This window comes from Phacochoerus africanus, chromosome 4, assembly GCF_016906955.1.
Source record: "Phacochoerus africanus isolate WHEZ1 chromosome 4, ROS_Pafr_v1, whole genome shotgun sequence".
Taxonomy (NCBI): Eukaryota; Metazoa; Chordata; class Mammalia; order Artiodactyla; family Suidae; genus Phacochoerus; species Phacochoerus africanus.
In genome coordinates, this window is record NC_062547.1 from 4544764 (window position 1) to 4559126 (window position 14363).

Here is a 14363-nt window from a genome sequence, read left to right on the forward strand (position 1 = left end):
CGTGCCCAGGGGAGCCACACACCGCCCCCGCCCTGCCAGGCAGAGAAACTGGGAGACAGACTGCACGTACTGGGCCGGCTTCAGAGAAGCCAGACCCCGCTTCTGACACAAGGAACAGGCCTCCGGCCAGGGCCGAACCCTGGCAGAATCCTCTCCATCAGCACGCTCAACACCCCTCCCCTCGCCAGTGCAAAGCAGCGCTTAGCCTGTGGGTGAGCCTGCGGCTGCAGACTCCCTCCAGCCCAAAGGAGGGCACAACCCAAGCCACCTCTGAGGTCAATGGACCAGCAAAACGCGTGCTGCACAGACAACATGCGTTGGTCTTAAAGAGGAAGCAAATTCAGCAGCGCCTCCGCGCCTGCCCGCCTGCCTCTCTCCCAAGCATCCCATCCTCATAAATCTCTTTCTTGCGTGTGGCTTTGTCTCTCGCTGACTCCCTTTGCGTGAAGGCATAAAGACCCTGAACCTCAGTGAGTCCAGACACCAGGTGAGTGATTTTAATTTAAAACTGTGGGTTTGGGAGGTCCCATCGTGGCACAGTGGAAACGAATCTGACTAGCACCCCTGAGGACACGGGGTCGATCCCTGGCCGCGCTCAGTGGGTTAAGGATCCAGCCTTGCTGTGAGCTGCGGTGTAGGTCGCATATGCGGCTTGGATCTGGTGTGGCTGTGGTGTAGGCTGATGGCTACAGCTTCTGATTCGACCCCTAGCCTGGAAACCTCCACGTGCCGCAAGTGCAGCCTTAAAAAGAAAAGACAGGGAGTTCCCGTCATGGCGCAGTGGTTAACGAATCCGACTAGGAACCATGACGTTGCGGGTTCGGTCCCTGCCCTTGCTCAGTGGGTTAAGGATCCGGCGTTGACGTGAGCTGTGGTGTAGGTTGCAGACGCGGCTCGGATCCTGTGTTGCTATGGCTATGGCGTGAGCCGGTGGCTACAGCTCCGATTCCACCCCTAGCCTGGGAACCTCCATATGCCGCGGGAGCGGCCCAAAGAAATAGCAAAAAGACAAAAAAAAAAAAAAATTAAAAGAAAAGACAAAATCCATGGGTTCACATCCCAGCCTGTGTCCTGGCTGCGTTCAGGCCGTTAGTGCTGTCAGATTCAAAACCACCTCCTCCTCTCTCCAAAGAGGGTGCGGTCTTCAGTGCATGAGCCTGCTGTGGCCTCCTTTGCTCGGAAAAGCAATAAAACTGTTTTTTTCTCCTTCACCCCCACCCCCCCAAAATAAGAGGAAGAAAATTCTGCCACGTGCTATGGTGCCAACGAACCTTGAGGACATTAGAGGAAGTGAAATAAGCCAGTTACAAAAAGATAAGTACTGTGTGATTCTGCTTAAATGACGTATGTAGAGCTGTCAAACTCACAGAAACAGCAAGGAGGACGGCAGGTGCCAGGGACCGGTGTGGGGGTGGCGGGGGGAAGGGAGGGTTAGTGGGTTTTGTTTTGCTTTGTTCTTTTCTTTTTTTAGGCCACCCCGAGGCATATGGAATTCCTGGACCAGCGATCAGGTTCAAGCTGCAGTTGCGGCAACGCCAGATCCTGAACCCACCATGCCAGGCCGGGAGACTGAACCTGCATCCCAGCGCTCCAGAGACACTGCCGATCCCGTGGCACCACAGCGGGAACTCTGAGAGTTCGTGTTAAATGGGCACAGAGTTTCATCTGGATGGAGCTGATGGTGGCACCACAATATGCATGGACTTAATGCCACTGAGCTGCTCGCTTAAAGAATGTTTCAAATGGGAGTTCCCGTCGTGGCGCAGCAGAAATTAAGCCGACTAGGAACCGTGAGGTTGTGGGTTCGATCCCTGGCTTCGCTCAGTGGGTTAAGGATCCGGTACTGCCATGAGCTCACAGACACGGCTAGGATCTGGCATTGCTGTGGCTGTGGCATAGGTTGGCAGCTGTAGCTCCCATTAGATCCCCAGCGTGGGAACTTCCATATGCTGCGGGTTCACCCCTTAAAAAAAAAAAAGAACGTTTAAAATGGGAGTTCCCATTGTGGTTCAGCAGATTAAGGATCTGGCATTGTCACTGCAGTGGCCCAGGTCACTGCCATGGCGCAGGTTCAATCCCTGGCCCGGGGGGAAACTTCTGCCTGCCACAGATGTAGCCAAAAAAAAAAAAAAAAGGTTTAAAATGGTAAATTTTATGTCATGTATATTCCACCACAAAAGAATAAACAATGAAGTAAAAAAAAACAACAGCCAAATAGTTATATAGTCAAGACCATCATGCCTGGGGGCCGGGTGGTGACCCCCATAAAGAATTAAGCCCCGGGAGTTCCCGTCATGGCGCAGTGGTTAACGAATCCGACTAGGAACCATGACGTTGCGGGTTCGGTCCCTGCCCTTGCTCAGTGGGTTAACGATCCCGCGTTGCCGTGAGCTGTGGTGTAGGTTGCAGACGCGGCTCGGATCCCGCGTTGCTGTGGCTCTGGTGTAGGCCGGTGGCTACAGCTCCGATTCAACCCCTAGCCTGGGAACCTCCATATGCCACAGGAGCGGCCCAAGAAATAGCAACAACAACAACAAAAGACAAAAAAAAAAAAAAAAAGAATTACGGCCCCCAGAGGATGGAGTTTTAACAAGAGAGGCAGGGAGGGAAATGAATGTTTCCCAAATTAAGTGCCCCTAAAGGGGCTTTTTCTTCAAAGTCTCCCCGACTTTGCCAGACACCATAAGAGGATGCAGGAGAACGCCTCTCCGCCTCTCCGAGAGACAGACATTCAGGCAATTTGCGCCCAGCAATGTTCCCAGCAGGGAAGCCTCGGTCTGGCAATTAACACATCCCGTTTCTCCAAAGGCCTCAGAGTGACAGTCACCTGCGCTCAGAGTGGGATGAAAGGAATCCACCAGGCTCTGCTCCTACAGAGATGACAGCAGAGCTGCCGGGCCGGCAGGGATTTTACCATCAACCAAGGACACGGGGATGGCAGGGGATGATGGCTTGTTCACTTCCCACTGTCGCTGGATGAGGTCTTTTGTCAAAAGTGAGGCCCAGGGAGTTCCTGTCGTGGCGCAGTGGTTAACGAATCCAACTAGGAACCATGAGGTTGCGGGGTCCCTCCCTGGACTTGCTCACTGGGTTAAGGATCCAGCCTTGTCGTGAGCTGTGGTGTAGGTCACAGACGCGGCTCAGATCCGGTGTTGCTGTGGCTGTGGTGTAGGCCGGCGGCTACAGCCCTTATTAGACCCCTAGCCTGGGAACCTCCATGTGCCGCAGGTGCGGCCCTAGAAAGACAAAAAGACCGGAAAAAAAAAAAAAAGTGAGGTCCAGCAGCACAGGCAGCCCTCTGTTCGGGGTGGGAAAGGGGAACATCTACTTTGCAGACACAAAAACCACCTGAAACTCTCCGCCCAGGAGAATTTCCCCGCCTCGCCGTGATAACAGCATCGAGACTTTGCCACGATGACATGAGATGTGACGCTGCCACTGGTCGACAAAGAGACCGGTAGGTTGTGGAGCTTTGGTAAAAAGGAGTCTTTTCTTAGCTCCCACTGGGGCTCAGCGGTGATGAACCCGACTGGTATCCATGATAATGTGGGTTCAATCCCTGGCCTCATTCAGTGGGTTAAGGATCTGGAGTTGCTGTGAGCTGTGGTGTAGGTGGCAGACGCAGCTCGGATCCCGCGTTGCTGTGGCTGCGGGGTAGGCCGGCGGCTGCAGCTCTGATTTAAGGCCTGGGAACTTCCACATGCTGCAGGTGTGGCTCTACAAAGCAAAAACAACACCAAAACAAAAAAGGGTCTTTTTTCTTTCTTTTTTTTTTTTTTTTGGCTGTCCCTCGGGCACATGGAGTCCCAGGGCCAGGGATCTGAGCAGACGTAGGCTGCAGCAATGCCAGATCCTTTAACCCACTGTGCTGGGCTGTGGATCAAATCGGCATCCTGGCGCTGCAGAGATGCCACGGATCCCTTTGCACCACAGCGGCAACTCCTACCAAAGGAGTCTTTAGAAACCGGTGTGAACAGCCAGGCGTGCCCTCAAATTCTGCATCAACGGGATTCTGGTCACAGCTCCCTGCTACACCCGGTGTGCCCTGAAGCTGCAGTGACAATGTCCTTCCTGGAGTGGGTCACAAAAACCTAACACAGAAAAGCGGCCAGTCCTGCGCCGTATCTGCTGTAGAAATGAGGTACTGAACTATTCAACGCGTGCAGGCCAGCGCCCCTGAGCTGCCAGCTTCCTCTTCTTTTCCCTCATGTGTCACTGATGGAGTTTTGAGCACTGTGCACCAGCCCTGTTCCCCCCCCCATCTCGCATGGTGATTTTCAGGAACACGTATGCTGCATTAGAGCAGAACTGGCCATCAACCCCCTGAGATAAAAAGACGCGTCGCGAATAGCTGATACCAAGTATCCCTCCACAAAACCACCGCTGGAAAGGAAAAAAAATCCCGTGGGGTCTGACGCCCACCACCACTACTTAAACAGCAGCAAATTCCAGTTTCTACAGAGAACTGCAGGCTTTCTCAAATCTGCTCATGACATAATTGGAGCCCAAATCATGGCTCCCCCGGCCTGGGCTCTCTTGGCACTCCCTCTGCCAAGCAAAGGGGGCCGCAGCCTAGACACCGCCAGGACGAGTTCCTCGGGCTCCCGGGCCCCCCGTCGGCACACTTGCCTGGGTCCCGTCGTCCTTGGCTCGTTTGATGTTCTGGCGCCCATCTACCCAGTAGATGAACTTGTCCAGTGGGTCGTAGTCAATGGCCCTGACGTTCCTCAGCCCGTGCAGGGGCAGGATGAGGTCCGGGCTGTGCTGGTCGTCGGGGATCATCCGGCTGACGGCGCATTTCTGGCTGAACAGCAAGAAGGTGGTGGGTGCTGCGGGAGGCAAGCAGACGGGCTGCAGTCAGCGGCTGGGAGCCAACCGAGGGCTGTGGGCTGTGGGTGGGGAGGACGGTGTTGCAGCTTGTGGTACAACGACCTACTAGATGTTGGGGGAGCCGGGAAAGACACAAGGCTGTTTCGGAGGGCTGGACGTGGAGAATTTTACGTGGCTCCACAAGTCTCTATGCTTATTTTTTATTTCATTTTATTTATTTTTGGCCCCACCCACGGCATGTGGAAGTTACCAGGCCACAGTAGTAATCAGAGCCACAACAGTGACATGGGATCATTAACCCGCTAGGCCACCAGGGAACTCCTGCTTGAGTATTCTCTAAGTGCATGTGTTACTATTACTATTTTTTTTAGGGCCACACCCGCAGCATATGGAGGTTCCCAGGCTAGGGGTCCAATCAGAGCTCCAGCTGCTGGCCTATGTCACAGCCACAGCCACGCCAGATCCGAGCCGCATTTGCGACCTACACCACAGCTCACAGCAACACCGGATCCTTAACCCACTGTGTGAAGCCGGGGATCGAACACACCTCATGGTTCCTGGTCAGATTCATTTCTGCTGCGCCATGATGGAAACTCTGCATGTGTTATTTTAAAACTAGACATCCATTTATTTATTTATTTATTTTAGGGTTGCACCCATGGCATATGGAAGGTCCCAGGCTAGGGGTCAAGTTGGAGCTGCAGCCACCAGCCTGCACCACAGCCACAGCAACGCCAGATCCGAGCTGCATCTGCAATCTATACCACAGCTCGCGGCAATGCTGGATCCTTAATGCACTGAGCGGGGTCAGGGATCGAATGTGCATTCTCACGGTTACTGGTCAGGTTCATTACTGCTGAGCCACCCTGGGAACTCCCCGTTTCTTTTCAGATTATCAAGCCTCAAGACAGAAGGAGGTCATAGTGGTGAAGTCTGTGTGATGCTCGGGTGACTCTGGGATGTGGCAGGTGCTTCCACGTGCTCCTGGGAAGTGCTGAAAACTGTGTGTTGTGAACCGTGACACCAGGAGGGGACACTCCTCAGGACCATGAGCAGCAAAGCTGCCTGGGTTCAGAAACTGTGTCACCCAGGATGTGTGTGGGCCATCAGTCACAGTCAGAGCTGTAGTTGGGCCACGTGAATCCAAGCTGCGGCCCTGGGCCTGCCAGCCACGGGAGCCAGCACCCGAGTCACATCCCCCTGGGCAGAGGGAGGGACAACAGGACCAAAGGGAGCCCAGGAGAAGGGAGTCCCAGGCCATGGCCCCAGGCTCGTCTCATACCAGCTCAGGGCCCCAAACAAGCCCCTTGGCCATCCAGGGCCTCAGGGCCCCTCGTCCACACAACTTGGGCTGAGGAAGCCCAGCCCTCCTAACGCCCTGGGCTGTGAGAGGCTCAGGCAAGGCTCTGGACCACAAAGAGCTTTATAAACTGTCAACTGCAGAATTCCTGTCATGGCTCAAGCTGGTTAAGAGCCCGACTAGTATCCATGGGTATGTGGGTTCAATTCCTGGCCCTGCTCAGTGGGTTAAGGATCCAGTGTTGCCATGAGCCGCAGTGTAGGTCTCAGGTGCAGCTCAGATCCAGTGTTGCTGTGGCGTAGGCCAGTAGCTGCAGCTCCGATTTGACCCCTAGCTTGGGAATATCGATATGGCGAGGGTGCGGCCCTAAAAAAATAAAATTAAATAAACTGTCCAGAGCTGCACAGAGGCTGAGTTATAAGCAGCTCTCTGCTGACTCACAGGAGAAAAGCCTGCCAACAGGACGCACCTGTTCTCCCTGCAGGCCTGTGGGAAAGTCACTCTTGGGCTCTCTGGACCTGGCTTTTCTTATTATTGAAATGAAAGCAAAAAAAGCCTACGTAATTTAGAGGATCACACAAGCGGACAGGAGGCCACATGGCAAGGGGCCAAGGGCAGGGACTCTGGAGCCAACCTGCCAGGATTCAAACTTGCTTCAAGTCTTAAGAGCTGTGTGGCCTTGGGCAGTAGCCATCTCAGTGTCCGGGGTCCTTGTCTGTGAAACGGGACAGTGATGGTCCTGACCCTGTGGGCTTGGGGATCCAATAAGTGCCATGAAAAGCCCTTGGAACAATGCCTGGCTCTGTGAGGCTCTCCCCAGAGGCTGTTTTTCACATTCAAAGAGCCCCCCAGGGCACGCGCCAGCTGAGGGCTTGGCCCATCTACTTGTGTCTTGATGAAACCACAGGTCTTCCACCCAGCCTGAGCCTCCAGGTAACATCTTGCTACTCGTGCAGTGCACAACCTGCCCACCTGTCCATGTGCCCCCAGGTATCTCCAGCCAAGAACTGTCTTTCTACCTGACCCGCCAGACGGATCCAATGTGGTGCAGGGGGAGAGTGTGATACTTACGGCTGCAGTTGCGGCTGCTGGGGTCCAGGGTGTAGTGCGAGGCGCAGCTGCAGCGGTGGCCACTGGGGACGGCCAGGCACAGCTGCCCGCACTGCCCGTTGTTGTGCATGCAGTCGTTGAGGCCATCCTGGCGGGAGGAGTGGAACACCAGGATGTCCATCACGAAGTCCAGGTGGCCCTGGATCAGGGTGCGGTTCCGGCCACTGGTCTTGTCGGCCCGCTCGATGCTGTGCAGGTTCCAGTCTGTCCAGTAGATGTAATCGCTGTACTGGGTCAGGCCGAAGGGGTGCGGGAGGTCGTCGGCAATCACCACCCTCTCCTGACCTGCATGGAGACATGGGGGCACGGTGTCCACGACAGCACCGGCAGGGGCGTCCTCATGGGCGAACCAGTTCAACCTGCCGCCTGGCAGCCGGTGTGGGGCTCGTGATGGGTACGGCCACTTTGGGAAAGGAGCTGGGTCCACCGAGGCTGGATGTGCGTGGACCCCGAGGACAGGTAATTCCCTCCTACAGCACGAGAGAAAGGCAGGCAGGGTCCACGCAGAGCAACGGCCACAAGCTGGAAACAACCCAAAGGTCCATCAGTGGGAGGATGGGTAAAAAATGGGTAGGATCTTCACATAACGGAAAGGACGCAGCAATGAAAAGCATAAGCATATCACGGCCGAAGCTGACGGTCCTTTGAGCCAAAGAAGCAAGAAGCCAGCCGCCGAACAGCACACGCTGTACAACCACATGCACAGAAAGGTCCAGAACAGAACAACTAGTGCACCTAGATAGAAGTCAGGACAGCACTGGCCCCTGAGGAAGCTGCTGAGCTTGACTAAGAGGCGGCATGAAGGAGCCTTCTGGGGGCTGGAAACTTCCATGATTTTTTTTTTTTTTTGCTTTTTAGGGCCGCACCTGTGGCATATGGACGTTCCCAGGCTAGGGGTCCAATGGGAGCTGCAGCTGCCTGCTTACGCTACAGCCACAGCAATGCAGGGAGCTGCGGCTACGACTTACACCACAGCTCATGGCCAGGCCAGATACTTAACCCTCTAAGCAAGGCCAGGGATTGAACCCTCTGGGTTCTAGTTCGGTTCATTACTGCTGAGTCACAACGGGAACCCCAAAATTTCCTTGCTTTGATCTACATGGGAGCTACATGGGCTATGCTTATGCTTCTGTGTAGGTACAAATATCTGTATGTAAAAATTCTTCAACTTAAGCACTTAAGATTTTGGTACGTGACTGCAGATCTACGACAATAAAAATTTTCAACAAAACCTTCATCCTAGCAGTCTACCACGTGAGTGGGACGAGGCTCTAGAGTCAGCCCGGGCCCCTCACTCCTCCCTGATCAGCACGTGACCTTGGGAGAGCTGTGTAAGCTCCCGGACCCTCAATCTCTCCATCTGCAAAATGGGTAATTTTGGGGGGAACCTGTACCCACAGCGTGCGGAAGCTCCTGAGCCAGGGATCAAGCCTGAGCCACAGCAGTGACAACACCAAATCCTTAACAATTAGGCTGCCAGGAAACTCCAAAATGGGTGTGCATAGGAGTGCCTTCATGGGCATCCATGAAACTTAAACGTAATGCCTTGTGATTTTAAAAAAATCAAGAGTTCCCTCTGTGGCATAGCAGAACGAACCCAACTAGTATCCATGAGGTTCAACCCCAGGCCTCGCTTGGTGGGTTAAGGATCAGTGTTGCTGTGGGCTGCAGTGTAGTTAGACGCAGCTCAGATCCCGCGTTGCTGTGGCTGTGGTGCAGGCCGGCAGCTGTAGCTCCGATTCAACCCCTGGGAACCTCTATACGCCACAGGCGTGGCCCTAAAAAGCAGCAACAGGAACAACCCAACAAAAAGAATATTAAAAAACCGTTGTGGGAGTTCCTGTTGTGGCGCAGTGGTTAATGAATCCGACTAGGAACCATGAGGTTGCGGGTTCGATCCCTGCCCTTGCTCAGTGGGTTAACGATCTGGCATTGCCGAGAGCTGTGGTGTAGGTCGCAGATGCGGCTCGGATCCCGTGTTGCTGTGGCTCTGGCGTAGGCTGGCAGCCACAGCTCTGATTTGACCCCTCGCCTGGGAACCTCCATTTGCCGCGGGAGCGGCCCAAGAAATGGCAAAAAGGCAAAAACAAAAAACAAAAAACCGTTGTGGCTCAGGGTATTAAGAACCTGACACAGTGTCCATGAGGATTCCAATTTGATCCCCAGCCTCGCCCAGCGGGTTAAGGATCTGATGTTGCCTCAAGCTGCAGTGCGGGTTGCAGATGTGGCTCAGGTATGATCCCTGGCTTGGGAACTCCATATGCCATGAGGTGGCCAAAAAAAAAAAAAAAGAACATTAATAAGTCAGTCAAAATATTTTAAGACTGTAAAGAACTATGCCAATGTGTGAGTAATGGTTATTACTGATTGATGAAATGATGGGTAATTATAATTTTTCTTCATAGTTTTCTGTATTTTTAGAAACTCTCTAAGTTGATTACTTTCTCATTCAGAAGAAAAAGAGTTATTACATAAAGAGGCTCCCTGATTGCCTCCATCACACACACACACACACACACACACACACACACACACGCGTGCGCGCGCTCGTGCCTCTCCCAAGACCCGGGAGCAGAATTTTCCAATAGCCACTGTCATTCTCTAAACGCTTAGAGGGTCCTGGTGGTGCAGCAGGCGTGGGAGAGAAGGGCCTTCACCCTCCGTCTCCAGCTCTCACGGCAGCAGCTGTAAGCGGCAGGGACCACCAGCGCTAGGGAACCGAGGCACAGAAAGGCTAAGTCCCTTGGCCACAGTCACTCGGTTAGCACGTGCGGGGGCCGGGACTGCAGCCCGGCTGAGGCCCCAGCTTCACATGGCAGGGCCAGCGCCCACCGTGTCAGGCACCGTTCCCACCCTTCCCTCGACAGGGGCCTCCAGTGTCATTAACCAGGGGCTCTGCAAACATCTGTGGCTACACTTGCAGAAACGAAAATGGCCTGGCCCACGCACGACTGCCCTCGACCTGCAGGGTTGGGTGGCTTTCCAGGGCTTTCGCTGGCTTTCCCGAGGATGGCCTCCCTCTGGGGGTAGTTAGGGAGCGTAATTACGTGGGGCAACTGGAGCCGTGCCATGGTCGGTTTCCCATCGGCATCAGCCCCTTGTAACTCACTGCAGGGCTGGGCGAGGGTCTCAAAGACACAGTCGAACTTTGCTCTCGGCCTTGGATGCCAGGACAGTTGGCGGGCAGGGTGGGTGCTGCCCACCACGAGAAGGAACCAGGGCACTGGGCTTCTAGCTCTGGCTCGGCTCACACAGTCCCTGGAACAAGCCCTTCAGCCCACCTAGGCTTCCATTTCCTCATCTGTAAAATGGGAACAACCATCCCCTACCACAGGTGGCAGCGGCAGCGATTCGGAAGCAAGCTAAATCCTCTCTGTGGCACAGGGTGGCTCCATCGCCTGGTGTCACTTGAGAGCGAATATAATCCCCTCCCCCCCAAGAAGTCCAGAGTTATGTGTTCTAGGTTTAAATCCTGCCCCCACTGCTGAGTGGCTTGGAGCAAGGGGTGTCTTTTTGTATTCCTTTTTTTCATTTTTGGCTGCCCTGAGGCATATGGAGTTCCAGGCCAGGGATCAGCTCTGAGCCACAGTTGCAACCTGTGCTGCAGCTGCAGCAATGCGGGATCCACCACCCGCCGTGCCAGGCCGGGGACTGAAACTGTGTCCTGGCACCACAGAGACGTCACCAATCCCCTTGCACCATGGCAGGAACTCTGGAACGAGGGTTTTTTTTGGTGCCTGTTCTTAATGGAGTGCCAGGATGCTGAGCATTGCCTAGGAGTGGTCCCAGAATGGTGCCTGGTACCCACTAGGTATCCAGGGTCAGAAGGAGATGGAGCACATGTCCCTGGGGCCTATATAGTGCTCTGTGACCTTAAGTCCTGTGACCTCCCTGGGCCTCCGTGTCTGGCTCCGTGAAGACCTAAGCTTTGTGGTGTAGGGTCAGATCAGAATCCTGGCACAGGGTTGTCTGGGACCCGGCTCTCGGCAGGTGTAGAAAACAGCTGTCACTGGGGCTCTCCCGACACGCCTCCAGCAGCAGCACCCGGGGAGGAAGGGGACCTCCCCCAGAGGGGCCAAGGCTGGCTCAGCACTCAGGGCGTGTCCACACCTCCTGTGGGGGCTGAGGGTGGCCCAGGGACGGCCCCCCCCCACCCCGGCCCTCACCCAGCATGTTGGACGACTCAATCATGTTGGTGTCCAGGTCCGTCCAGTAGAGACGCTGGTCGGCGTAGTCAATGGTGAGGTCGTTGGCCCGGCCCACCTTGTCCACCAGCGTCATGCCGTTGGTGCCATCCATGAAGGCCCGCACGATCCTGGGCTTGCCGCCCCACTCGGTCCAGTAGATGTAGCTGGAAGACACGGGAGGCGGCAGGGCGGGCTCAGGGGCGTCCCGCACTGCGGGGCAGAGGACGTGCCCAGTGCCATCTCCGCTGTGCTGACGACATTCCCCCAGGGCGGAGAGAAGGGGTGAGACCCTAGGAGCCCCTCCCCCAGCCCAACGTCCCCCCAGCAGCGGTCATGGAGCTGCCTCCCGCCTCCTGGAGCCCCGCACCAGCACCCCCGCAAGCCAAGCGCTGATATTCTCACTCGAAGACAAACGGGGGGCACAGACGAGGTGACCACCTAACAGGACATCCAGGCCGGGACACTTGTGTCAGGGTCAACTGCTTAACTAAGCTGCAGAGGAGGCCAGGGTGACGGGAGGCGCAGGTGACGGCAAGCAAATCGGGGGTACGCTCCCTCTCCTCAAAGAAGGTAGAGGCGACAGGACCCAGAGGCCAACGGGCCTCGCGGGGCTGGATTCAGACCCCGCCCTGCCGCCTCCACCGGCAGGTCCTCCTTCCTCGCTCTTCGGAGAAGGAGTCCCCATTCCAGCATCAACGTGATTGTTTCACAGGTCCTTTCGTTGGAACCTGGGCCTTCCTCCTTGTTCTGCGATGCCGAATCTCCCCTTCCCCACAGGGCATGCAGCAGGCAGGGGCTGGGGGCCCCTACACATCAGGTCACTGCTGCTTTGTGGGGTGAGGGCTGCGGGCAGAGGAAGACCCCACCCTGGCCCCGGGCTGCCTGACAGGTCAAGGCATTGCCTTGCAAGGTAGCTTTTATTTATTATTATATTTTTATTTTTAGGGCCTCACGTGTGGCATATGGAAGACCCCAGGCTAGGGGGCGAACTACAGGAGCGACAGCTGCCGGCCTGCGACACAGCCACAGCAACGCAGGATCTGAGCCTCATCTGCAACCTACACCACAGCTCACGGCGACGCCTGATCCTTAAGGCACTGAGCAAGGCCAGGGATCAAACCCGCATCCTCACAGAAAGGACACTGGGTTCTTAACCCAGGAAGCCACCACGGGAACTCTGCAAGGTGGCTTTTATTTGGCAGCTAAGCAGCCTGTAAGAAGCCGGAGGACAGGAGGCTCAATGGGGCTTCTTGGCCCAGCACTTCCCTAAACAGTGACATAACCTTCAGTAAGTCACTTCGCTTCTCTGAGCCCCAGTTTCTGCATCTGCAAAATCAGGTGCACAGATACCCACCCCTGGCAGGACCCCTGGATGCTGAGATGCGATGACCCACGGGGAGCGCCCAGGGCAGCGGCTGCGACAGAGGCTCCCCTTCCTGCCTTCTGCTCTGGGCCTCAGTTTCCCCTCTGCGATATAAGCCAGGTGACCTCCAAGGGTCCCGCTGGCCCCGGCTACCTCAAAGCTAGTAGTGGTCAGCACTGCTCGAACCGCAGAGTGCCAGGTGGACAGCCGTCTGCCTCGGCCTAAGGTCATGACCGCATGGGCTGGTGTCGAGAGATGACGGGGACAGGGGCACGCGTGCTGGACAAAAATGGCCCTTACCCTTTGGTGGGGTCTAGGGCCAGCGACCTCGGGTTGTCCAGGTCCCGCCAGACGAGGACCTGCCGGAACTGCCCGTCCAGCCGGGCCACTTCGATCCTGTTGGTCCCGGTGTCTGCCCAGTAGAGGTTCTTGCCCATCCAGTCGACGGCCATGCCTTCCGGGTAGTCAAGGCCAAACTCGATCACGTGCTCCACGGAGCTCCCGTTCATGAAGGCTCGGCTGATGGTCTGGGAGCAGGTGGGGAGGGACGGCCACCGGTTAGAAACCAGAGGTTTATTTTTGCCTTTTTGCCACTTCTTGGGCTGCTCCTGTGGCATACGGAGGTTCCCAGGCTAGGGGTCTAATCGGAGCTGTAGCCGCCGGCCTACGCCAGAGCCACAGCAGTGCAGGATCCGAGCCGTGTCTGCGACCTACACCACAGTTTACGGCAACGCCGGATCCTTAACCCACTGAGCAAGGCCAGGGATCGAACCCCCAACCTCATGGTTCCTAGTCGGATTCATTAACCACTGCACCATGACGGGAACTCCCTAGAAACCAGAGTTTTGTCTTGTTTTGCTTTAATGGCCACATCCATGGCCTATGGACGGCAGGGGATGGAACCCGCACCTCTGCAGTGACCAGAGCCACTGCAGGTGGATCCCTAACCCACTGCATCACAGTGGGAACCCCCCACACCAGGGTTTTTGCAGACTTCGTGCCAGGAGATCCCAGGTCTCCGGGAGCAACTACGGACCACATCTGAGGCCACATCACCAATATTTGAGATTTTATTCTTTTTATTTTTATGTTTTTTTCCCCAACCTTCTAGTTTTTAAATGAACATCTGAAAAGCAGCCAAATACAACCTTTTTAGAAGAAACAACTTGGCTACATATGTGTGTGTGTGTGTGTAATATATAAAACACAAAAGCATGTAAGTACATATTAAAATAATAGTATCATATAAGACACGTGTGTGTGTGTGTGTGTGTCTCATGACCCTTAAAAAGAGCTGTATCCTTTCATCCAGTAATCTTCCTCCTGAAACTTTATCCAAAGGAATAAAAATACAAAAGAGGCCTCATACACTAAGCTGTTCATTACTATGGCAACATTTTTTTTGGCTGTGCCCATGGCAAGTTCCAGGGCCAGGGACCCAGCGCACAGCAGTGACAATGTCGGTTTTTAACCCACTAAGCCACCAGAGAACTCCATCGTGGTATCATTGAGAGTCGGAAAAAACTGGAAGAACAAGTCCCCTAAAATAAGGGAAATGTGAAGTATGCTGAGG

General features: G+C 55.1%; 1 protein-coding gene across 1 annotated transcript in view; it reads right to left on the reverse strand.

Moving 5' to 3' along the window:
* Positions 1-14363, reverse strand: part of LRP5 (LDL receptor related protein 5) — a 121806-nt gene that overhangs the window by 25477 nt on the left and 81966 nt on the right. The window contains 4 exon segments of the mRNA XM_047775070.1: positions 4630-4829; positions 7202-7525; positions 11407-11591; positions 13091-13317. Coding sequence (XP_047631026.1) covers positions 4630-4829; positions 7202-7525; positions 11407-11591; positions 13091-13317 — 936 coding nt within the window.